Here is a 26,078-nt window from a genome sequence, read left to right on the forward strand (position 1 = left end):
TGCCTTTAATCTCCTGATTACAGATGTAACATTCAAGAGTCCTCAGACAAAACTGAAGGAGGATCATTTATAGGAAAAGATCAGTCTGTAGCTAATGCCAAATTAGTTTTTCAAGTGCTTTCTTCCTGTTGTTTTTATTCATCTTACAACATACGTGTGTTGGCTCAGACAGTAGAGCGTCCGCCTTACAACAGGGAGGTCGTGGGTTCGAACCTCGGCTGCATCATACCAAAAGACATTAAAAGAAGGGAGTTGCTGCTACCTTATTTGGCGTGCAACAATAAGGGATAGAGCAACATCGATCTGACGCTGCTCAGTGGCTGCCGGGCTTACGATCAATTGGGCAAAAAGAATTTCCATTTTCGGTTTAACTTAATAAAATATGGAGTAGACTTTAAAAGATTATTATTATTATTATTATTATCACAACATTTGTGTTTACCTTTCATCTCCTCATTTGCAGAGGTAACAATCAAGAATCTTCAGACGAAATTAAAGGAGTATGAGGAGAGATCTGAGTCTGTGGCTCAGGCGAGAGCTGACGAGAAGGAGAAAGAACTTCAGAGAGACTTCGCTGAAAAAGAAAAGTAAGCCTGTCTGAAGACTTCAGCATAAATAACTCCATGTGGAATCATGCCTTTATAAAAGTCACCGTTTAACAATGTTAAATCGGAGATGCACGGCCCTACGTGTTATCAGTGTCTGTGATATGGTGTAATATTGAAACCTTCAAAATATTGTTGCTTCAAAATGATCATGAAGTGCCTCAAAACAATATAAAAAAATCTTTGAGTGATCGGTTTTACCAGACTCATTTCCCCCAATAGACTATAGTGTTATAAAAAAAGCGTTAGGAAAACGGTTTTAGAAATTTTGATTTCCAATCATAAATATCTTGATAATCAGACAGGCGATCAGCTTGTAAAAGTCATGGGGTTCCGACTGACCCAAAGGGGTATTATTGTCATTGCAGCATGAGCTAAATCCAGGATTTTGTTTAGAATCTGAGGTAAAGCTACCCAATCCCTTTAATACATCGATTTGCACTCATCTGGCCTAGCCTACCCTCTCCATTACAAAAACAACAATGAAAATAATAATGATAATAAAATAAAATATTGATTGTATCTGGTTAAGAGAGGGGGAGTGGTTAGACAAATGAGTGTTAGTTTATAATCATTGTTTTGTATTATTTATAAAGACAATTAAAAAGTAGGAGGGGGTGTGATTAAAATGAAATATTGAATTTAAAGTCATCTTGTCATCATCATCATCATCAACTTCAGGTGGCGCTGTAAAGCGCTGAGCACTGTGGCCTTCACGAGAGCACGCCATGCAACTCTTTCACCTGCCATTTGTGTGGCACCTTTCATTAGTCTGTATTCTTCTTTTCTTCTTGTTCTTTCATTATGGATGTCTGAATATTTCTAATACATTTTGAAGAGTTTCCCCCTTGGCTTTGAAAGAAACGCTTTTCATTTCTCAACCTCAAGGTGTTTTTTTTCAGTGAATGTTAAGGAAAAATCCCAATTATCATTTTTGTTTTGTTTTAATTTAGGCAATTGCAAGAGAAGCAGATGTCTGTAGCCAAGAAGCTTGGTGAAGCTGAGCTTAAAATCACAACTCTCCAAAATGGTAGGTCTTTGTTTATTCTCAATTATTTCTATCTTAAAGCTTACTTCGTTAATATTTCTTGTAACATAGATTGGAATACTAATCTAAAAAAATATTGATATAATGTTGTCAACAAAAAAAAAGTCTAGGACAAAGGAAACTTACTCCGAGCAGTATATTCTTATGACTTGCTGAAAGATATGGATTTCTCCGTCAAATAGTGATTGCTTTTGAGGTGAAACCTAGGGTTTCATGGGTGTGAACGATTGTGGTATAGCGTAATTGTACCATAGCCCTAGAACATTGAAAGAGATCTATGAATAATAACGACAATAATAATAACGGGTTCTTGTACAGTGCTCATATCTGTCAGACCTGACACTCATAGCATTTCAAGAAATTATTTCCTGCCAGGTTCCCATTCACCTCACCTGGGTCGAGTGTGGCAAAAATTGTACTGCGGACCATGTGATCACGGTCCCATGACGTATCACTCGACCACGACACCTCTACTGTAATTCTATTTATTTTTTAAAATTTATTTATTAAAAAAAAAAGTTTTTATTATTGCTTTATTCCCCCCCCCCTCCCCGCCCCCGCTAAACACAACTGAGGTTGGATTTCAAATACAAATATAATTACAAACTGATAGATAACAATGATAGAAATAATGTTTTTTTTTCTCTTCTCTGAACAGCATTGGATAACACACAATCAGAGCTGTTTGATATTAAGGCCAAGTACGATGAGCAAGGAGAAGCCAAGTAAGACCAATTAAAAACCTTGTCAATTTCAGGCACAAAGTCTTAATTTCCTTGAAGATGAAGATATTTGGTGGGAATTTAAAAAAAAATCAGCTTCATTCCAAGAATGTTGGTATATCAATATTGTCAAATAGCTTTTCCTTTTCGGAGTTACATGTCAAACATAAAACAAGCAAAGATTGTGTAGATATTTGAAGTATATCTTTTTGATTCAAGTGTTATGATGATCAAAATGATTTTGATTGATTGCCAAGGGTTGATTGAAAGTGTAAAACAATGAAGAGCAGAGAAATGTAGCAACGAAGAGCGGACAAATGTAACAAAAGAAACAAAAGAGTGCAGATAAGTATGAAAGTGAAAGAAAGATAAAAGTAGAAAATTAACTCTTGTGGAAGATAAAAAGTAAGGGTTATGTTTGGATATTTGGTTAGTGTAAGGTCAGGGTCAAGGTCAGGGTCAAGGTCAGTCATCAGGATTCAATGTTTTATTTGACCTAGCATTGAAGTGTATTTCAGACTAGTGTTGATAAATTGACCTCCAGCAGTTGTCACCAAGCCACAAGTCCTAGGGGGGTGTTTCACAAAGATCCTAAGTCGAACTTAACTCGTAAGTTGAACTTAAAAATTATGGAGAGCCATTTGTAGCCTTACAATAAAATATATTCAAAAGCGAAAAATCAAGTATTTTAGACTTTTCATAAATTCCACATCAAGAACATGAAATTTTCCATGATAGTAGAAAATATGAATGATTTGAATCAACATTTTATGCCGTTTAAAAGAAATTTTACAAAATATTTTCAAAGATGCTAACGGCTTCTCATACTTTTTAAGTCCAACTTAGAGATAAGTTCAACTGAGGATCTTTTTGAAACACCTCCCTGCAATTGCAATGAGATGATCATTATGTCTGATTGTTTCTTGACGACAGGTCCGATGAGATGGAGCTACTAATGACCGACCTAGAGCGAGCCAATCAGAGAGTAGGGGCAAGTGAGAAGCTCATCGAGGGTATGAAGGGCCAGCTACAGTCCGCTACGCAGAGTCTACATCAGGCTGAACAGATGCAAAGCGCCCCCAATGTTGTAAGTATTACATACATTGGGCAGAAGTGATGCAAAGTAGACCACAATGCTGTAAAAAATTGTATTACACAAATTTATGTTTTAAAGGGGACTTTCAAGTAAGAAATGCACTTCTTCATCAGGCATAATACATGCTAAGCAGCCACAATGTCAGCATTACCTTCAAGTCGTTTGTCTTCATATTTCTAATTCTTACTTGCTTTTATTGCAGGAGCAGGCCATTGATATACTGACAAGGTCCAGTCTTGAAGTTGAACTGACAGCCAAAGAGAAAGAGGTAAGATTGAATCGAAATGAATTGAATTGAATTGAATTGAATTTATTTTTTCACGGTAAAACTCACATCAGCCTAAAAAGACTGTTTTTCAGCCAGTCCGTGTAAAAAACATAAAACAGATCATATAGACTCCAAATTGAGTATAAATACATGATAGAGGTTCAAAGACCTCCAAGTGAAAGCATTGGCATTTCAGTGCTCGTTGGAGAAACTCTTTTTTGGATTTTGCTTACGGTAATCCTGATAACATTTAACTCAACTTTTAGGAATGAACTGTTAGCTTTTTTATAGGTCCTTAATTTTGTCAGGGTCAAATAAAATATTAAATAAGCTGTCTTTCAGTACATATTATTAAAAAACACAAAAAACATTTTTATTATTATTGCACATGTAAGGTTTAGACGTCACATCACATATTTAATTAATACAAACATAAATATTGCAATTTTGCAACAGAGTGTCACTGTGATGTAAGCAATACCAAATGTAAAGTCACCCTGACAAAGGTAATGCTAAGGGTAATATATATATGTCAAAGCATACTTTCAAACCTAAGAAACGGCTTCAGTCCTCCCAAACCACACTCCCTTAGGATTGGACAAATTTTTTTCACTTTTGACCAAGTATTAACAATTCTGCTAAGGAGCCTATGTGTATGAAGTGTACTTGTTAAACCCCTACCATGCTGGGGGCGGTGAATCCCACCTAAGAATTTCAATGGTTTACCATGTTTGGACTAGGAATAACTAGATTATCCTTCCTGAAACGAAAACTGGCTCATGCATTTATGAATTTGTATCCAAAGAAGATTCAATATCATCTGTTGGAGCCAGAAGGGCCTTAACTGGTATACCTTAATACAGAGTTAACTAGCTAGAGTTAACATCCTGGCTCCGAAACAGACGATATCATGCTCAATATGACAATAAACCATTGAATTGATTTGGAAATCTGAATTGGGAAAAAGCAGTTTTGATAACTCGTAAATTAATGGCACAGTAAAACTTAAAAATAAGGTGTATTGTAATCACGTGTGTTCTTTGCTATATTCCCACCTTTCCCTGCAGATCTCTCAGCTGGTTGATGATGTTCAACGTCTCCAAGCATCAAGCAACAAACTAAGGGACAGCACGGCAGCACGCATCCAGAAGCTAGAGGAGGAATTGGCCACAAGAAACAATGCCTTTAAGAAACTGGTAAGTTAACTTAAAGAGAAGATTGAGTTCTGGGAAGAAGTGAAAATAATTCATGAGGGTTATCATTGTATTATAATGCAAGTGTGGAAGAACATCAGATAAAAAATGTTCCCTGAAAAACATGGCTCTTCAAATGCCTTAATATTCTAAATATGGCATGCAACATACAAATCGAGACGGAATCGGGACAGATTTTTATGCCACATGTTCGTGTACAGTGTTTGTAACTTTACCAAAGACTGGGCCAAATTTCTTATCATTTTGCTGATTCCAGAACCTTGCAGTACACACCAATACTTAAATGCTAGATGATCAACCTTTTCTGATCGGTTCCACAACATTTCTTTCACAATGCAATGGCATAACCAGAACTCAACTTTATCTTTAAGAATAGCAATCAACATTGCTGTTACTTTTCTGCAATTAGAGAGCACAAGAAAAAGCTACTTATTTGATATAAAACCTAAGTGCATTGCAACTTGGTACATGCACTTGTTCCACATCTTTCTTCATTTCAATATTAGCTTGCTTAAAGGAAAATTTAGTTCCACATGTGAATCTATAGCAGAGGAGTTGATTTGTCAATGGAGGAGGAGGAGGAGGAATGTTGTTCAGCATTTTTCACGGAAAGTAGATTAACAAAATTAGAATCATTTGTCAAGGATAATCCAACATTGAATGTCACATGTTTCCTCTCAACATGAATGATGTGTTCCAATCCTTTATTTCCTGTCATTCTTTAAGGATTATAAACAAGGGAATGTATGTTTGTCATTCACTCTTCCCACCCCTTCCCATTGTGAATTAACAAGAATGCTAGAATTTGGGGTTTTTATGGAATTATGTGTTGGTTTTAGAAAGCTATAACTTATTCCTAGCCCTCTAAAGCTTAGTCTGTGCCTGTAAATGCCAATCTGAACTTAGTTTAAATTTTGTGTTTTAAATGTGTTTTTTAAAAAGATTCTTTGCACTGTATAGATTTTTCTCATCTAGCATTTGAAATGGAGGGTATTGAGCTTACATGTATATTTTGCTGGAAGAATAAAGTAAGAAGTGTTGCGCTTTGGGCAAAGTCTTATCCAGATTGTCCCGCATTGACTTTACACACATTATTACAGCCAAAAACTAGCCTTAAAACCCAGTATCATATCTTCAAAAAGCACTATGGGCAAACTATTTGTAACACTCTTATGTTGAAAAACAGAGATTTTTAATTTTAGCTTTAGAACCTGCCTGTTTTGAAAGACTACATCCCTGTATAGATAACATTTCTTGTCTTCGATGAATAGCGTTTCTTATTGAAACCTGTATTAAAAGAATCTCTAAACATACCAAAACATGGAGACCACCTACTAATAGAGACCACTTGCCATGAAGACCACCTCCCTACAAAGCATGCTTGCTTTGAAGACAATTGCCTTTAACGAAAAGATGATCGGTACTACAAAATCGGAGAATAGCGTTGAAAAGAGCCATAACTAAAGCTTTTCAACTTGCACTCATCAAAGTAAAACGCAAGAATGAAACAGAGAGCCGAAATTGATCAATATAGTTTCCGTTTATATTTATCGATTTTGGCTTTCTGTTTCATTCTTGTGTTTTACTCTGATTGCAAGTCAAAAAGCTTTAGTTATGGCTCTTTTCAACGCTATTCTCTGCCTTTAGAGACGACATGCCTATAGCACTTTGTAAATTCGTCTTTGTACACAGGTATCATAGTATCATTTCGATTTTGTCTTAACAGGAGGAGAGACTGAAGGGACAGAGTGACTATGAAGAGATCAAACGAGAGTTGAATGTTCTCAAGTCAATCGAGTTCAGCAGCTCTGAGGGTGGATCCATCAGCGAGAAGGAAGACGGGGAGGGGGGAAGCCACGCCCCCCTGCCACCCAAGTCCTTGGAGATGCTGTTACTTGAGAAGAACAGGGCGCTTCAGACTGAGAACACCACACTCAAAGTCAACAATACTGATCTCAATGGTAAGTCTTCACTTGATCTTAAAGCCCCTCTGCACTAATTTGGCCAGGAGGGATTAGACCTCGCTGCATGGTCACTGACGTGTGGTTATCTCATCAAATCAGCTCTCAATTCAAATAAGAAAAAGGGGACCATGGGGACCAATGGTCACCGATCAGGCATTGTTTGCTATATATAGAGGGCGCAAGTAGCTCTTAGTAGTGCAGTGGGGCTTAATGTTTAAATACAGAGGAGCGATGTCTCAGTGTTAGAGCAGTGGTCTATAATCAGGACGTCTAGGGTTTGAATTCAAGGACTGCTGCCCTTTGGTAAGGCATTAATCCCCCTTACCATGTTCCTCAAATGGGACTAAACTGTCCGTCCCCTGTTTGCTTTTTTAGCCGTCCGGTAAAACAATAACAGACCAAAATACTATGCAATGAAAGCCCATTTTTTTTGGCATACTTAATAGTTTTCATTGTTAAATGTACTTGACTCTTGACCTTCTAGCTTCATTCAAACTAGTAGCTGATGAGTGCAAGATTTTAAAAAAATATATTTTTGTTCATCTCTAAACATGTGTGGTATAATTTTGTGATATAGGTTGATGTAATTGCGGTTAAAGAGGCTTGAGATGGTAGATACAGTCAGTACTGAAGACATCAGCAGAGATTAAAATTGTGAACTTTCATTAGTTCAAGAAGAGATATATTGAACCACTTTATGCTGTCCATGTAGAGTAAAATATTACAGCTGTGTGGATTATTTTTTTCTTCCAAATGATGCCAATTAGTAATAATTTGTTAATGTATAGCAAATATTTCAATCTAGCAGTAATGATTAATTATTTTTACATACCTGCCGAAATTCTATGTTTTATGTATGGAGTTTGAAATGGTTGCATGGATATAGTTTCAGTGAGAGATAGATGGTTTAAAATAGAATGAAGTAAGGAGAAGGAGAAAGAGGAAACCTTATGGATGAATTCTTTTATGGTGCTGTGGATGTAAGGTGTTTAAGTGATGGTTTTGAATCAGATTGATTGAGACTATGGTTCTGGAATGGTGCCATTCGCAATAGAGGTGAAGCACGGAACAGCTCTCCAAATCCTAACCAACCCCTAGCAAATAAGAAGAGGCAAAATGCATTCTCTCTCTCATAGTCCTCTCTCTTTCATTTTCTCTTTCCTTTTTAATTTTTTTGATGTCTCCAAGAAGAAAGATCTTGCTGGAGGCATTGTTTTCTCAACTACCATACATGCAATTTCAAGTTTGAAAAATGGAAAATTGTCTCATCTCTAAAGACAAACGTGATTCAAATTCAAATTATTTCAGGTTTTGATACCCAAAGAATTTTTTTATCAAAGAGCTATTTTCACCAAAAGAGCAGTTCTCTGCAATGATTAAAAAACCAAAAGAGCTCAAGTATGAGTTAAAAAAGGATATGTGCAGAGGGACTGCTCTACTTTCTATTGTGAGCGTGGCCATTCCAGTCAATCTTGACAGTCTTGGGTCTCTTAGTGCATTTTGCCTCATCTCTCTTGCAGGAGGTAGTGGGGTTGGACCTGGAGGGCTGGCCCAAGCTCAAGCCTTTGCATCGCTCATCGGTCAGGAGGTAGCGGCGGCGTACCACCAGCGAACAGCCATGAACACCCAAATCCCAGGCTCCCAGATCATTCAACCCATAATTGTGATCCCGCCATCGTTGAACCCCCATGGCGCCGCGGCTGCCCCTCACATGGGGTTCGTCCACCCCATGGCCCAGTCGCACCTTCACCAGCCCCTGCCCATGTCCCAGTCTCCTGTTCCAAGCACAAGCCATGTCCACACGCCTGAACCACCCCAGCCCCCGAAGACACCACCCAACACCATTGCTGCGGTGCGGGAGGCAGCGGCAAGGGAACTCGCAGCAAGAGAGGCAGCCTTGCAGCAAGCGGCCCTCAGGGAACTTGCCATGTCGCACCAGTGGGTGGATACAGTGCAGGTGGCCAGGCGAATCAAAGACATTCTTGCCGATAATAACATAGGGCAGAGACTGTTTGGGGAAGTTGTGTTGAATATGAGCCAAGGTTCAGTGAGTGACTTGCTTTCGAGACCAAAACCATGGGACAAGATGACTGCCAAAGGAAGAGAACCATTCATCAAGATGCTTCAGTTCTTATCCAGTCATCATCATCTTGAAAGACTCAAGATCATCAATCTTCAGAAGAAAGGTAACTCAAGAAAACATTTAAAATATCTTTACCACAATATTTGCTATTTTGGTTACAAATTATTTCGAATAATTGTCTTATTAGTCCTTTATATGCAATTTGTCTCTTTGTAACTTTAATACTTAGTATTAAGAATATGTTTTTGTATTGAGGTGCTATAATAAGGAATTTGAAATAAACTGTTTTAAGTTAATTTAAGATCGTGTGATATGTGATTTTTAAGATCGATTGCAGATCAAGTTTAAACATTCAAGTGTAGTATGTATAAGTGTATTTAGTATTTACTGATTTATATGTGTAATATTCATATTTAAAGGCAAGGAGTCTCCTCCTGGACCCACTGCTATAGCATCTCCTGTCAAGGCTTCCTCAGACGAAGCCATCAACAACATCTTAGCTCTTGCCAAACAAGAAATGGAAGCTCAGAAAGCCATGGCTCATGAACACGCCAGACGCATAGCCCATGAAAGAGAGGAGTATGACAGACACTCTCTGCGCTCCAGTCCTGACAGTACCCACTCGTTCTCCCCAAAGACTCCTCTACGCAATGAAAGTGAAGCCTTGGACATGTCCATGGGATCGGACATGAGGCACCTGCGGGACCTTCGGCGGCGCTCCCTCAATTCCCTGTCAGGCGAGGGCCTCCGAGAGCCTCCGACACCTCCCAACCTGAATGGTGACATCGCCAGGAAGGTGGAGGAAACCCTAGAGAATATCAGCAAGACCCATGCTATGATGCAGGACAGCAGCCCCATGACGTCAGCGTATGGCCCAGGAAGGGCTCCAAAGCGGATCTTGCCTCCCCTCTCGTGCGGCCAGTATGAAAACAGTAAAGAACTTGACACAGTTGACATAGCAAGGCAAGTGCGAGAACTGCTAGTCAAGGGAAACATACCCCAGAGGGTCTTTGGAGAGCACATCATCGGCATGTCCCAGGGGAGTGTCAGTGACATCCTGTCAAAACCTAAGACATGGGACAAGCTCACTATCAAGGGCAAGGAGCCTTTCATCAGAATGAAAATCTGGCTTGATGATGGAGGAAGAATGGACAAACTGAAGGAGCTGGTGCGAAGAGGAAACTACTCCTTCACTGATATGTGTAAGTATAATACCGATCGGACACTTGTATCTCAAGTACCTTTATATTTAATACATTCGTTACAAATTAGGAAAATACTATTATTAGTTAATGCATCCAATATCTATCTATTTGGAGGCACTAGGATTTGTTTTCCTGTACATTTCACTTTGATGAAACTTTTTTTGAAAACTTTGATTGGATTAATAAAAGGGTTTCAGAATATTCTTCCCGTAATTGTATCACAAAATATATGACAGTAAATCCCTTGTTTTAAAGATACAAACAGTCATATGACCTCTTTCACTTACAATGTTTATCTTACTTTCTTTCTCCAAAAACAGCCAATTCCTTCCAAGCCGACACCACTACGCCAAACTCCAATTGCTCTAGTCCCTGTCCTAGTGTCGAAGATCAACCGCTTCCATTGCTTCCAGCTACGCATATCACAAAGACTTCACACCACCAACGTTCCACATCCTCTCCTCACTCCTCCAACTCCACCCCAACTCCTAAAACAATCTCCCCTGCCCCCTTATCCCAACCCCCATCATCACCACGCCCAACACCCTCACCTAGAGCATACCTTCAGAGTCCTTCCTCACCGAACGCCATGCCAGAGCTACCCCCTGTCCATGAGCAGGCAGCCATGATCGAGTACCTAGACACCTTTGCTGTAACGCAGCAGGTTAAGAACCTACTGCAGCAACACGGCTTAGGTCAGAAGGCCTTTGGAGAATCAGTTCTGGGGCTGACCCAGGGCTCGGTCAGTGACCTCCTGTCCAAGCCAAAGATGTGGCTCAAACTGAGCATGAAGGGAAGAGAGCCTTATGTCAGAATGTACCTCTGGTTGCAGGACCTGGATGGTATCGCCAAGGTCAAGAACTACAAGCCAAAAAGAAAAGGTCAGTGGTCTTTCACAATGGAGTTGATTCAAAGATGTAGGAGTTAATATACATCTCTTCTGCAATAGAGTATTGACTAAGTTTTACAAAAGGAGAGGCAATGGCAAAATATATAATGCTTAAAGTAGTCCAAATTATTACTCAGATAAGGCAGAATTTTGAATTTTGAACACCTTCAAATAGTTTGTTTGTTTGTTTTATTCATTAACCTTGTAAAATAATTGTTTACAGATAATAAAATTCAGTGGGTAACATCGAGATACATAGTAGGAACAGTGCAGAGATAAAAAAATGTTTGAAGTGCAACGTCCCTATAAAGATAACATAGCTGATAATTAGGTATTAGGTTGAGATAGAACATGACTTAAAATATGACATTCTGTTGTACAAAAATAAAAACAAAATACAAAATAAATGTTCAAATCAAAATGGTGCCCCTTAACGTTTTTGAATAACAAGCAAAACAAGTCTGCCGCATCACTAAAAAACACATTTTATCATTGAACTGCTGAGTATATATTTATGGGATTCATTTCATGAAGAAGGATAAAATGTTGATATTGTAACCTTGAATAATGATTCCCCTTTCTACTTCCTTTGTGTCACTACAGCAAGAAGATACGTGATGGTGAACTTACCCCCAGGTAACCCTCAAGGTGTCGGCAGTCCACCTTCAAAGAGAGCTCGTGTCTTGTTGACGCCTGAGGAAAAGGATCATCTGAAAGCTTCGTACGACAAGGAACCCTATCCCACACAGGCCACCATAGATGCCTTAGCCGAACACCTGAATCTTCCAACATCCACAGTCATCAACTGGTTCCACAACCACCGCTCGAGACTCAAGCGCGGAGCAGCCAACGTGGATCCGGAGAACCGCCTGGTGTTCCACACCCACACAGAGAGCGATATGTCTGCCAGGCACGCCTTGATGCAGGAGGAGGTGTCCCGCAGGGCCGCTTTGGATGAGAGGTTGCGCCAGGGAAGGGACAATGGGGATGTGGGGGAAGATTCGCCACAGGAACGGATGGATGAGGAGAGGGTTAACGATTTGAAACAGGCCATCGTTGCGCTGGAGAACGCGAGCAGGGAGGAGGAGGGTGAGAACCAAGGGAGAGCAAGATACCATGTGAGACGACAGGAGGATTGGATGGAAGGCCAGGAGGAGGAGATGGAGGAGGACGTGGATTATGATGATGAAGAAGAAGTGGAGAGGGAGGAGAGGGAGGAGAGGGAGGAGGAGGAGGAGGATGCAAAGGATGTCGATCACATCAAGGCTACCGAAGAAGAGCAAAATATGCAAGTCAAAAACAGGATGGAAGCTCCAAAGAAGAGGCCCAAGCTAGGCATAGACGACACTGTCCACAGGTTACAGAATGGCGTGAAGGAGGAGAAAGGGGATTGGGAGTTTTAAGACAATACTTCAAACAATACTCCCTCATTGTATGTTTCTAGATGTCCTGTGAATGCAATAACCCAACTATTTTGGCAGGGATCATAAAGTCTGGGGCCTCGTATTTTTCATCGTGATTCAAATGTGTTCACTGCCTATCAGAGATGTTCGGCCAATGGGCTTCTTCCAAGGGCAGTGTAGATCATGTCTTCAAGAAATCAAGAGTGATTGTTCTATTTTTATGGTATTTATTGAACAAAATGAGCTTTCCTACTTAATGATGATCAAATGTTAAGGTACAGATGTAGGTGTTGATTGATCAATTAATTTGATAAATGTCATTCAGCAAAATGGATTAAATTGTCAACCAAGTAATTTGTCCATTGTATCATTCCATATCTCTGGTTTTATTTGATAACGAACCCTTTGTATTATGTCTCTTTTTACTTATTAGATAACACATTCCCTGGTTTAACCTGTTGCATACATGTACAGTTTGATTTTAGTATAACACATTTTTTCCATGGACTCTACCTTGAGTTATCTCTGGTGTAGTTGTCAATAGGTCAACATGTAAATTGTGCAGTGCATGTCTCATAAATTTCATTTGATATGAGTATCAAGCAACTTTGAGAGCTTAATCTTCAAAGCCAATTGAACAACACACCTCGCTCCTTTCTCAAGTGCACATCTATGTGATGATAAATAAATTAATGAACTACATTTTAATTTGTGGAATTTAGATCAAATCCAGTTGGGTGGTGATTGTAATGGAATGATATTATGGAGATATGAAACAGGAGATGCTTCTCATTGCCAGTGGCTTATCATTATGTAATTAATAAACTATGATTATATTCATTGAATCATGTGCAAAAATTTATATAAATTCTGGAGGTAACCTAAGTGAAATGATAAGAATTTATGTGGCATCGTAGCCATGGCCTTTTTTCATGTAAGGTTGCATCTGCTCTATTTTTTTTTAATCGCTTTGAAGATCATGCTCTTGCCAAGTTAATTCACATTTGGGAGAGTATTTGCAGTGACATTGCATTGGAGTGAAATTTGACTGATCATGTGATGATTGCAGATAATTGTAAGTAATTATAAATCAGGAAAAAAATTATGCTGGTAAATTATGCTTGAAATAACAGCAGCAGAAGAATAAAGAAGTATTGAATAAATAAAAAGAACAAATTCAGTTCTGGGAATTACTTACCAGTAAGAATAATCTGATGGTCATGACTTGGTCCAAAAGTTTTTATTTTTTATTTTTTACTTGTGATTGAGGGACAAGAGCGCATGGAGATCTACATGTATCTTCATGTCACTATACTATTTTGTCTCTTGTTCTCTCTTTTACATGATAGAATGAAAAGATACAAAAAGATAACCATTACCAGCACTCAGCGTTGCCTTTCTAATGAGTACAAGACGAACGAGGAAAGAAAGTTATGTCAAACAATACTTCCATTGATGTAATCATGTTATTGTAATCTATTATTTCTTTCACAAGAAAGGAGCATATTAGTATATGAAAATGAACTACAAAGTACTTTATGTAATCACATTTTGTCAGTTGAGATGAAATCAAATGAAAAACTGCTTTAATTGGTGCTCGCTTGTGGCTACTTACCAAACTCAAACAATATTATATTTATATTTTACGTGCCATGTATTTGAAAACGTTCCGTGTTGAACGAGAGCTCAAGCATCAAACACATACCCATTGCAATCATCATTTCTTTGATATGAAAGAAATCATGTTCTGTTTAAAAATTCTTTGATAACAATGTTCAATGTTTAGTGATTGTATTCTCGTTTCTGTATGTAAATTTGTACATAATTTTCATTTTTACTTAACTTTGTAATCGTATTTCTTTTTTAATCGTTAGCACAGTACACAATGTGTTAGATAGCAAATGTAGTCATACTTGCCCTTTGTGTTCTATTTATTTGATCTTGCTGTATTCTGTTTTCCATTCAAAGTACTTAGGTATTCATTCTCGATATAGTTCATTCATTCATTATTATTATGTCATTCAATATTTATTCTTTAGGCTGGCGATATATATGCACTCAATGAATTGAGTTATGTACTAGTGAGAAAGAAGAAAAAAGGCTCACATGAAATTAGATAGGGCAATATTCAGCCTTAATTTTGCATTCATTATGTATTTAAATGTTACACAAGACAATTACTTCTTAGCTTCATCAAGGAGTACAGTTACGGTTAGCATAGCAAGGTTCACTTTGTATGTTCTCTGTGTCTTAGTATTGTTTTGCCAACTCATCTGTAAAATATCACATTTATCTGATCTGAACTTTCCGTACATACGGCGATAGTGGTTTAGTGATAGTCGGGAGCTTGTTAAGTCATTCAAAATGTTTTCAGTCCTCAATTGGATGAAAGATTGCCTTGCTTGAGTTTCTGTTTGGGAGGGAGGGGGGAGGGGGGGGGGGGTGTGATCACATAGTTTTTACCCCCACCAGCTGGTGTGATGAATCATCAGTTCCTTTCATTTAATTTTCTACAGACTGGTTACTGTCGGTCTTAATATCTCAAATATATCAGCACATGATGAGACGTGAACAAATACGCAATATGAATCAACTCTTTTTTGGGGGAAAAACTAACTCGCTACTAGAGCACTGACTTGATATGTATGTAGTTAAGCATTAGATACAGATGGTGGTTAACTTGTAAGATTTTAAAATTGTGTCCTGAGTAGAAGCACAAATCTGACTTTCATGAAGGAGTCTAGTATTCAGCATAAGCTACCAATTATCGTATAACAGTAACTAGTACCAGTCCAGGCATGCAGTTTTGTTTTTTTAAACAATTAAGATTTTACACTTTTTTTTCCATTTACATGTATATGTTTGTGTAGACATTTAACTGTATTTTTGAATGCGGGTACTACCCGGTAAGTCATTTACATAGATAATTGCACCAAAACTGATAATGACATTCTTAAGTCGACTAGAATGGTACTTAAGTAGTGGGAGAGGAGGTAGGGGTAAGGGGGAGGGGCATTACTTATAATTGAGTAATGTACAGGAGGATAGCATTAATTTCTGTGTTTTAATTATTTTGAGAACTTCTGACAGGATGGACTTTTACAACATTTTCATTTTTTATTTTTTAAAGTTTATGATGATTGGAAGTCAGATACATTTGAAAATTGGAAAAATATCACCAAAGATTTAATCAGAAAAGCAGATCAAAATTACTTTCTTGGGCTATATAGCAAAAAATACAGTAAATCTTCAGAATTGCCATTCCTTATTGCCATAGCTGTTTTTTATGATTCAGCCCAACCGTTGCATTCTGGCTGTGAAATGTACTCACCATGTTGAAAAATATTCAGGAGTAGACAGTTTTTGGTGAGCTCTTATTGTGTTTTTTTAAAGAGCTGTGGGCAAAAATGTTGAGAACCTAGAGAATTCTTGCAAGGAAATCACACTTTGAAGAAATTCTGAAATGAGCTCTCATGAACAAAAATATGCTTGTTTGCACTAAAGAGAAGATTTCTCTTTAGTAAAACATCAATAGAGAGTGAGAGAGAGGGAGAGAGAGAGAGAGAGAGAGAGAGAGAGTGTGGTGAGAGACCAGTATATGCCTTGTCATAAAAAGGGAAATTGTATTTTGTGCCATATTAAATGTTGCCATATATAGAATGATGTATTCATGGATCTAAAGCCAATACCATTTTACCAGCCAAAAAACTTGTAGTATCATATTTCATTGGAAATAAAAGAATGTTCCTGAAATGGAACTGCTCATCATTTTAAAGATCGTTTGATTGAGCTAATACAGCCTCGTCATCTGAAAGACCACTTGGATTATTGTGTCTGTTAAGAGCCAGAAGGATGTTAACTCTGCATTGAAGTATAGGAGTTAATGCCCTTCTAGCTTCAATGCAGCCTGTTAAGAAATGCTCAAACTTTAGTGTAACTCTTTCCTATTAAACAAACCATTTATATTCAATTATTTCTCTTCATTGCACTCCTGACATCAGCATTCAGTCAGCAGACATTGTGCTTGTGTCTCTTCAGTTTACAGACATTGTTTGCTGCTATGCCAGGCAATGCTTCAATGAGAATGGCGTGAAAACAGTTTAGAATCATGTTATATTTGATACTGAGAACTCCACAGGAAATGGTGCTCATGTCGTTCTATTTTGATATGTTTGTATTATACTGTCATACCTAGCACAGCCAAAGTTACCAGTAATTCAGTGCATTAAGCATCAAATGTGTACTTATTCCGACGTATATGTGTATTAAAATCATTTTGGGCGTAGAGGCAAATTCATATTTATTCAAACCGATGGCTGAAGGTACATGTATATGTATTCAGTATATATAGTTGTTTCATTTGCTTTGTACTAGTGCAGGCTCTGGTAGGCAAAATGTAGGGGAAAGGTTTAGAAATGTCATGATTTTCAGTTTTTCCCCCACCCTCAAAAACAAGAAAGAAATGAATACTGAAAATGTATTTTGATTATTCTGAAATGTTATCAATTGATTAAGAATCAATGCGCATATGACATGCATTTTAGTCCAAACTAAAAACACAAAGTATAATTGTCATTTGAGAAAAGTGGAAAATTGCAAGAATAATATGCAAAATTTGTGTGACGAAGATGAGGGAAAATTTTCACATGAATCTTACTCCCCGGAACAGAACATAAAAGGATGAGTATCAATTGTAAACTTGGGGAAAAAACTGGAGTAATATTTATAATCGTTTGAAGATTGTTCATGGAAAAAATAACATGCATTTTCAAGTTACCCAAAACTCAGACCTGGGGTTAAATGTCAATTAGAAACTGAGGAAAACAGGAAGATTATTCATTGTTGATTTGACAAATATTTTGGAACATTTTGCCTTCGGACCCTTTGGCATTATCCAGCCTAGAACCAGCATAGTCTGTAGTATGTGTCTTTGTGCTGCATAATTGTATGTGCGTTACTATTTATCTTGCCATTATTATTACTATATTATTACTTTGTATACAATCCATATATTATATGATACACAAACAAACCACTGCGTAACATTGTACTGTCGTCCGCTGAGAAACCGGGGAGGGCGTCGCCTCTTCCCCTTTTACACCGAGACTTAACGCCCTCCTGGCTCTCAAAGGCGATACATGATGGACTTCCAAAAGATGACAAAAAATATTGAACAAAAGAATCATGATTGTTTTTTTCTCTTTTCTACAGATTGTAAATTTAAGGAGGAAAAAAAAGGATGAGGATTTCAGTGGTGTCTGAAATGAAATCCTTGGTTGAAAAGGATAATTTTTGCATTAAAAAAATACACGAATAAAAGACGTTGTCTTAAGTATTTCTAATCATCATGTCTCTCTTGTTCATTGTTGTTGCACGATGGATTTTTCTGTTGGGCCGTGTTTGTGTGTGTGTGTGTGTTGGTATTTGGTGATGTGCAATGTTTTAAGGACGGTCATGAATTCAGAGTTTCAGACAATGTGAGCACAAGATGTGCTGAATGCTCAAAGGTGTGTATGGATAGACAAAAGGAAAGCTTGGAGTGAGTAAGTGAGAGTGGGAGGGGAGAGAGAGAGAGAGAGAGAGAGAGAGGGAGAGAAAAGGGGACAAAGAAGACAAAGGAAGGCTTGAAGAAAGGCCGTAAAAGTATTAAAACATTCAACCCAACGGCATGCGAAAAATGGAAGTTACACATCAACGATGAGAGAGAGAGAGAGAGAGAGAGAGAGGAATAGACTGCAATCCACTTTACATTCTGTGTAAGTTTCGATTGACTCTGACAAATAATTTTCCATCACTACTTCGGAACACCTGTAAAGTCCAGCCTTCACTGAATTCTTGCCAATGTTTCTATTGTCCAGGGCGGTACATGGAACTGCAGACACAATTCACTCATCTCAACCAGACGGTGACCGAACAGAAGGATCTGATTGGACAACTGGAGAAGGACCTTCTGAGTGTGAATGCACTATCTTCAAAATACAGGGGAGAAGGAGAGGTAAGTGATTAGTGAGAACAGTGACAGATAGTGGGTCCTGCCTTCAAAGGAGTTTTTTTCGGGGGGATGGTACTTGTCTTATTTTGTAGATGAAAATTAAGAGACCCGGGCCATTTCATGTTGCATTGTCCCTCTTCCCTCCTTTCTGTATATATCTGTGTTTTTTAATCTTATTCCTCCCTTTTTTGCCATTTCTTACAGGATACCTCCATGAATATTGTGAAGAGTAATGAAAATCTCTTCTGGAATTTGTAAGAAAGATTATCAGCATCTAGAGTATAAATTAATAGATGTAGATAAGAATTATCGTCCTGGGCCCCGTCTTACAAAGAGTCCGGCCGGACTTGCAATTGATTTGGATCAATCGTAACTCTTTGTAAGACGGGTCCCTGTTCTCAAAATCGATACTCTAAAATCACAGTTATCACAACCACATGTAGCAGAGTGATTTCAAAGGAATTCTAGAACTCTGTAACTACTCATATACTCTTGCTTTAATACCATTTCCTTCCAGAATAATTTTGTTCAAACTTGTGTTATTTTTCTAAAGCTAATTAGGAATTCACAATCTCTATCCATGTCATACAGGGCCAAGCCACACCTTCAAGCTCAGAAGCAGAGCTGGTAGCTAAGGCAGTAGGAGAACCAAGCACCACTCGTAAGTAATCCTCTCTACCAATGGCTTCCTTTTGTATCTTGGTTCTTGATGAGGCATTGATGCCTTTTTGTTTTGAAAGTGCAATCAATCAAACACAAATTGGCAACTCTGTGATGTATCTTGTGAGGTCTCTTCCCATTTGCCATCTAGTAAAAATCTTCCAAAAATTATATTTTCCCTTAAGAAAATTTTCAATATACATTCACCCTAGATATGATTATTGCTAACATGTTATTTTTCAACCTCTGTATGAAACAAGTCTGTTCCGTCATCAATAACTAACAAAATGAAAATTCATGAAAATTTGTGTCCAGAGCGAATTGGAGAGGAGCTCGCGAGAAAAGTCAGTGTGATATCAACTTGTGTTTCACTGATGACAACTTTCACTGATGACAAAAAAATCATAAATTTCTTATTTCTAATCGGATATTGCTCTAACTTTCACTGATTTCTTTCTCTCATATTTCTGCCTTTAAAACCAAGATGATATCCAGGGGAACTTCCCCTTGAAGGTTGTTGGAGTTCAACATAATAATTGTCAAAGCTCTTTGAAAGTGCTTAGAAATATTGTCGTATAATTGTTTGTTTGGTGTTACCTTATGAACTTCAAAACAGAGTCAACACCCTTCTGACCTGGGGAGTGTTTCAAAAAGACTAAGATCAACTTAATAATAATAATAATAGGCATTTGTATAGCGCCATCTATCTAGAAATTCTATTCCGAGGCACATACATTATTACGCCGGCTGTAGCCTAGCTGCCATTAGGCCTAAAATAAAAACTTGTTGCATTGCCCTTTGGGTGCCAAAACATGGGTTGGTCGGTCGGAAAAGAGATTTTTTTTTTTTTTACTTTTTTTTTTGTCGCCCTCTTTTGGCCGATATTTTTTTTTAGATTTTCAGATTTTTGGGTCGGTCACAAAGGGCAATCCAACAAGTTTTTATTTTAGGCCTTATAGCCCTCCAGCATTTCAAGGAATTAATTCCTGCCAGGTACCCATTTACATCATCTGGGTTTAGTATGGCAAATGTAGATGAATGTCTTGCCAAAGGACATTAGTGCCACGGTGGGACTCAAATCCGATATAATCCGATATATCACTTATCCATTCCTTTATGTGTACTAATTCTCTCACTCTGACGTTCACGTAATCCGATAAGTCACTTATTCATTCAGTATCCCGCCCAAGCCCCAGAAATCGGATCAGACTATAGATGATCCCGATCTGAATCACCGATTTTGAAAGACGATATGGCCCGAATTCACAAAGCAAGGTTTGAGCTCAAACCTCCTTTTGTTTCGCCAAACCTCCTTTTGTTCTTTACAAACCAGGTTTGTAAAAAACGCGTAAAATGCGTCATATGACAAGATTTTCAGATTTTTGGGTCGTTCACAAAGGGCAATCCAACAAGTTTTTATTTTAGGCCTTATAGCCCTCCAGCATTTCAAGGAATTAATTCCTGCCAGGTACCTCTTTACATCACCTGGGTTGAGAGTGGCAAATGTAGATCAATGTCTTGCCAAAGGACATTAGTGCCGCGGTGGGACTTGAACCGCGTACCTTGTGATCGAAAGTCTGGCGACGTATCCACTTGACCACGACACCTCTAAGTTGGACTTGAACTATGGCAGGCCGTTCATGCCACTGTAGTTCCTCTAACCATTCCTGGCATTGGTTTCTCAAGGGTTGTACAAATCGTGGACACAAAATGGCTACAAAATTTTATTTTTTGATAGTTCATTTTTGAAGGAAAAAATATCTGAAAATCATAATTTCTAAGGTCTTTTCCCTCTAATTTTACATCTGGTTCAAGACTTTTCGAGGGGATAAATCGCACACCATAGTATAAGCTCAAGTCTTAAATATAACTTAAGTATACAATTTAAGTAACTTTTATTCTTCAACAATAAACTATCAATGTAAATTCTGTAGATGCGTGAGGTACCTTGAGAGACCAATGGTGAGAGCAACCAGTGGCATGAATTCCTGCCATAGTTCAACTCTAACTCGAGTCGATCTTAGTCTTTGTGAAACACCTCTCTGAACAAATTATATCTTAATCTTCTTTGAGCACTACAAGAACATAGTACTTTGAATATTTTTGGTACTGTTTCTAGTTGCCAAGGAAACTGCATCTGTTGGTGGGGCTGCCGAGTCGCTGCTACCTATTGTATCCAGTCAGAGGGAACGATTTAGAATCAGGAACCAAGAACTTGAAGGGGTAAGAACCTTTTCTATTACAGTCAAACCTGCTTTAGTGACCACCTGTCTACAAAGACCACTTTTTTTGTTTCCCTTGAAAATGGTTTCTCATTGAAACATGTACTAAAGGGGCCTGTCTACAAAGACCCCTTTTTGTGTTTCCCTTGAAAATGGTTTCTCATTGAAAACATATACTAATTAAAGGAGCCTTTCTATAAAGACCATTTTTAGTGTTTCCCTCGGGTGGTTGCTATAGACAGGTTTGACTGTACCTTGATATTTCTCATGTCTACCATGCTTTGAGGATATTTGTCTTTGATGCTATGAGCATGCTGACATGTAAAATATTATTTGTACATAGGAACATTAAATAATGAAAGCTATTTGCATTTATTCATGTTTATGCTCTCAAACAATACACATTGATATAAATGTATACACACTTCCTGTTTTTCACCATACATTGTTATACAGATCATGAAAGCTCTTTTGTAGTATCGCATAGATGCATATATCGATGGGTCTGCTCCCAGCATTGATATTATCTTTGATATATAAAGCTATTTCAGTCTTAATGTCCAGTAGAAGAGTTTCCAGAATTTGTTTTCCTAGAAATTTTTACTTGAAAATGTCAAAAAGCACATTTATAACTCAATATAAGGACCTCTTGTTCGATAAGCCCTGTAATAAGCAAGTTATGCAATGAATCATGCAATCTTTACAGGTTTTGGAAAATTAATCTACCGGTACTTGTTTTGGATTTTTCAGGAAAGTCGTCAGCACCAGCAGCAGAATATCATCCTTCAGAATGAAGTAGATAAGCTGAGACAAGATAATGTGAAACTCTACGAGAAGATACGATTCCTACAAAGTTATCCTTCTTCAAGGGTAGGTTTGTCATTGGTGCATTAATTAATTTACAACATTGCCAATTTGAAGATTATATGAACGTAACAAAAATAGTTATGAAAAATTTGTTCTTTTCAATTTTGCCAGGTATTAGACTTCATTATAGTTTTTTGTTGTTGATACATTATTAGGGACTTTTAGATTTGCATGGACTGATACGTGTGACGTCCATTCAAGGCAGTGCATTAAAAGGACGTCGACTGTAGCAATCCCCATTGTCTTCGTGCAAATCTAAAAGTCCCTATTATCATTACTTGTTGAACCATCCTGTGCAATTATTGGAATTAAATATATGAAGAGTTAGATGAAAATACCGGTAAAAGGATTGGATAACACAAAGCTGTATGATACGGAACTAGCTAGTTTCATGTTTGTTTGTTTTTTCAATTTTGCCAGGTATTAGACTTCATTATATTTTTTTTGTTGTTGATACATTATTATCATTACTTGTTGAACCATCCTGTTCAATTATCGAAATTAAATACATGAATAGTTAGATGAAAATACCGGTAAAAGGATTGGATGACACAATGCTGTATGATACGGAACTAGCTAGTTTCATGTAGATGTACATGTAAAATATGAAGGACACAATATTTGTTAATTTCTCTATATCTTTTAGTGTGTTATCAATGTAATATTATACCATGTACTTTTTACTCTGTAAATTGAACGATTTCAGCCATCAGCTGCATGCTCTATGATTTTAGTATCATAATAAACCAATACAATACAATGTATGTTCTTCTGCAGAACACCAATAGACTTGATGACACAGAGAGTAGATACCAGAGCCAATATGAAGAGAGACTAGATCCATTCAACTCATTCAGTAGAAAAGAGAGACAGCGGAAATACATGGGACTAAGTCCTTTTGACAAGGCTACACTCAATATGGTAAGCATTGAAGCCCTTTAATTTTGAAAGTGGCCCAAGTTATACCTGGTGTAATCTATTCAAAGTAGTCATTGTAGTTGATATAGTCCCTTCTGAGAAGGCTTTACTCAATGTGGTAATCAAAGTGGTTCACAGATGAAGTATTGTATATAAACCTGAATACCCCTCATTCTAAAACGGTGTCAATACCATTGGCCCAAATTCACAAAGGAGGTTTAGATTTAAACCATGGTTTAAATCCTCATTTACATAACCCATGGTTTACAATAAGGCCCCCCCAAAAAGAAGTCCTATTGCCCTTTGCGATCGACCCCAAAATCTTGAAATCTATGGTCTGATTTTTTAAAAAGTTTTTAAAAGCTTTTTTAAGAGAAATAAAATATTAAAGCATTCAAAACTGAGAAATATCAGCCCAAAGAACCCAAAGTCATTAAAAAAAAAAAAGATTTCTGAACCATGTTTTTGCACCTAAAGGGCAATACAACATCTTTTTGGTTAGGCCTAATACATATACCTGACATGCTTGTATAATCCTTCCATCGATTTTTGTTTTACAGGGTTGTTTAACCTGGTAACCTATGTGATTGTGTCACATGGTCCTTTAATTCTTCAACCAATGTGTTTGCATTTACAGGGTCGTCTAATCCTGTCCAATAAGATAGCTCGAATGTTCTTCCTGGCCTATACCATCATACTTCATCTTCTTGTCTTTGTGGTCCTCTATAAGATGGCCCATACCGAGTCCTGCAAGAGAGATCTAGCTTCGGAATGTGTACAAAAGTACGTTGAGTAGTACTGGAGTAGTAGTACTAGTAGTAAAAGTAGTAGTAGTACAGTCAAACCTGTCTATAGCGACCAGCCAAGGGAAACACAAAAAGTGGCCTTTGTAGACAGGTGGTCTCTGTAGACAGGTTCCTTTAGTACATGATTCAATGAGAAGCCATTTCCAAGGGAAACAACAAATGTGGCCTTTGTAGACAGGTGGTCTTTGTAGACAGGTGGTCACTAACGCAGGTTTGACTGTATAGAGTGGTGAAGTGTGACGTCATCAAAAATCTATTTTTAGATTTTCTCAATTTTTTCTTCATATTCCGAAAGAACATCAAAAATAATGTCCAAATGTCGAAAACCAATGGAATATGTTAAGTATTGGCTGAGATATGACCATCTGAATGAATATATGTCCTATGGGAACTCAGTGTTATATGCTCTGGCTCCTAACCATTAGGAGCCAGAGCATATAACACTGAGTTCCTATGGGGAGTATATTTATTCAGATGGTCATATCTCAGCCAATACTTAACATATTCAATTGGTTTTCAACATTTGGACATTATTTTTGATGTTCTTTCGGAATATGAAGAAAAAATTGAGAAATTATAAAAATAGATTTTTATGACGTCACAGCTTCGGTACTCTATTAATATTATTATTAGTAGTAGTAGTAATAGTAGCAGTTGTAGTAGCAGTAGTAGTAGTAGTAGTAGTGGTAGTGGTAGTGGCAGTGGCAGTGGTAGTGGTCGTGGTAGTGGTAGTGGTAGTGGTAGTGGTCGTAGGAGTAGGAGTAGTGGTAGTGGTAGTGGTAGTGGTAGTGGCAGTGGTCGTGGTCGTGGTAGTGGCAGTGGCAGTGGTCGTGGTCGTGGTAGTGGTAGTGGTAGTGGTAGTGGCAGTGGCAGTGGCAGTGGCAGTGGCAGTGGTCGTGGTAGTGGTAGTGGTAGTAGGAGTAGTAGTAAGAGTAGGAGTAGGTGTAGTAGAAGAAGTAGCTGTAGAAGTAGCTATAGAAGTAGAAGTAGTATAGTAGTAGAATTATTGTAAGACTTCATTGGATAAGTTGTTAAGCACAGGATCTTGAAGATAAATATATCATTAGACCAGTTTGCATAATATGGCCCACGACGTGACCTGCAAGTGAGATCTAGCTTTGGAATTTGTACTGAAAATAGGAGATTAGATGTATATTATACAAATATATAATGCCATAAGAGTGTATAGTTGGCTTGACTACAACTATTTTCATGGAGGGTGCAGGCTCAAATGAAAGTAATAATATGTCTTGTTTACCTAGGGTAGCCTCATCATATAATGTCTTTTTCTTGAAATTTATAAATATTTTCATTAATAATTCTGGAAATGCTAATGAACTACGTAACTACATGAAATTTGGTTTGATATCATTCATGTATAAAACCAGGGCCTTCAGTTTAGAGGTGCTTAATTATCTGTCGTTACCGGAGAATGATGTTTTCATAACCCCCTTCACCCTTTCCACATAAGTAACATCTTGTGTACATACATGTACCTGCACCATTTGCGTTTGGACATTTGAGAGAGTTCTTCCAGCTTAGAGAAATGTCTGTTCTATTTTGAATGCTATCTGTTCTTATTCTCTTAAAGGGATTGGGTAACTTTGTCTCAGAATTTGAAACAAAATCCTAGATTTAGCTCATGCTGCAATGATAATTATAAACCTTAAGGTCAGTCAGGAACCCCATGACTTTTACAAGCCGATCGCCTGTCTGATTATCAAGATATTTATGATTGGAAATCAAAATTTAAAAATCCATTTTCCTAATGGTTCTTATAACACTACAGTCCATTGGGGAAATGAGTCACTCAAAGATTTTGATCTTTTTTGAGGCACTTCATGATCATTTTGAAGTGCAATTTTGTTAGGGCTTCAATATTACACCATATCACAAACACTGATGACATGTAGGGCCATGCGTCTCAGATTTAACATTGTTAAACGATGCCTTTAAACCTTGCTGATAATGTTTGTTTCATTTGATACAGGTTTGCTGACCACATGCATGTCTTCCATCCGGACGATGGCGCCCATCACAACCACAACGGAGGGGGCTGATATTATCTCTCCAATTGTGTATCTTCTTACATTGGACATTTCAGATGAAAATCATC

At 37.7% G+C, this 26,078-nt stretch overlaps 2 protein-coding genes across 2 annotated transcripts in view; both read left to right on the forward strand.

Annotated features, from left to right (window-relative positions):
• Positions 1 to 17,839, forward strand: part of LOC575361 (homeobox protein cut-like 1) — a 41,187-nt gene extending 23,348 nt beyond the window's left edge. The window contains exons 5-15 of the mRNA XM_011673420.2: positions 464 to 587; positions 1,559 to 1,635; positions 2,312 to 2,378; positions 3,309 to 3,462; positions 3,674 to 3,739; positions 4,807 to 4,935; positions 6,680 to 6,914; positions 8,438 to 9,103; positions 9,420 to 10,202; positions 10,526 to 11,086; positions 11,698 to 17,839. Coding sequence (XP_011671722.2) covers positions 464 to 587; positions 1,559 to 1,635; positions 2,312 to 2,378; positions 3,309 to 3,462; positions 3,674 to 3,739; positions 4,807 to 4,935; positions 6,680 to 6,914; positions 8,438 to 9,103; positions 9,420 to 10,202; positions 10,526 to 11,086; positions 11,698 to 12,497 — 3,662 coding nt within the window. The 3' untranslated portion in view covers positions 12,498 to 17,839. The remainder of the gene's footprint in view (positions 1 to 463; positions 588 to 1,558; positions 1,636 to 2,311; positions 2,379 to 3,308; positions 3,463 to 3,673; positions 3,740 to 4,806; positions 4,936 to 6,679; positions 6,915 to 8,437; positions 9,104 to 9,419; positions 10,203 to 10,525; positions 11,087 to 11,697) is intronic.
• On the forward strand, positions 16,810 to 26,022 carry LOC115918798 (protein CASP-like). Its single transcript, XM_030991054.1, has 8 exons — positions 16,810 to 16,819; positions 18,356 to 18,492; positions 19,081 to 19,150; positions 21,269 to 21,372; positions 22,122 to 22,241; positions 23,016 to 23,159; positions 23,794 to 23,939; positions 25,953 to 26,022. The coding sequence occupies exons 1-8, from the start codon at positions 16,810 to 16,812 to the stop codon at positions 26,020 to 26,022; spliced, it is 801 nt and encodes a 266-aa protein (XP_030846914.1).
• The last annotated feature ends 56 nt before the right edge of the window (positions 26,023 to 26,078 follow it).

The sequence above is a fragment of the Strongylocentrotus purpuratus genome, unplaced genomic scaffold (genome assembly GCF_000002235.5).
Source record: "Strongylocentrotus purpuratus isolate Spur 01 unplaced genomic scaffold, Spur_5.0 spur5_scaffold_2, whole genome shotgun sequence".
Taxonomy (NCBI): Eukaryota; Metazoa; Echinodermata; class Echinoidea; order Camarodonta; family Strongylocentrotidae; genus Strongylocentrotus; species Strongylocentrotus purpuratus.

Excerpts from the sequence above, each read along its gene's own strand:
- LOC115918798 (XM_030991054.1), top strand. Across the intron at positions 22,242-23,015 it reads AAAGTTATCCTTCTTCAAGG|AACACCAATAGACTTGATGA; the intron begins GTAGGTTTGTCA and ends GTTCTTCTGCAG. Across the intron at positions 23,160-23,793 it reads ACAAGGCTACACTCAATATG|GGTCGTCTAATCCTGTCCAA; the intron begins GTAAGCATTGAA and ends TTGCATTTACAG.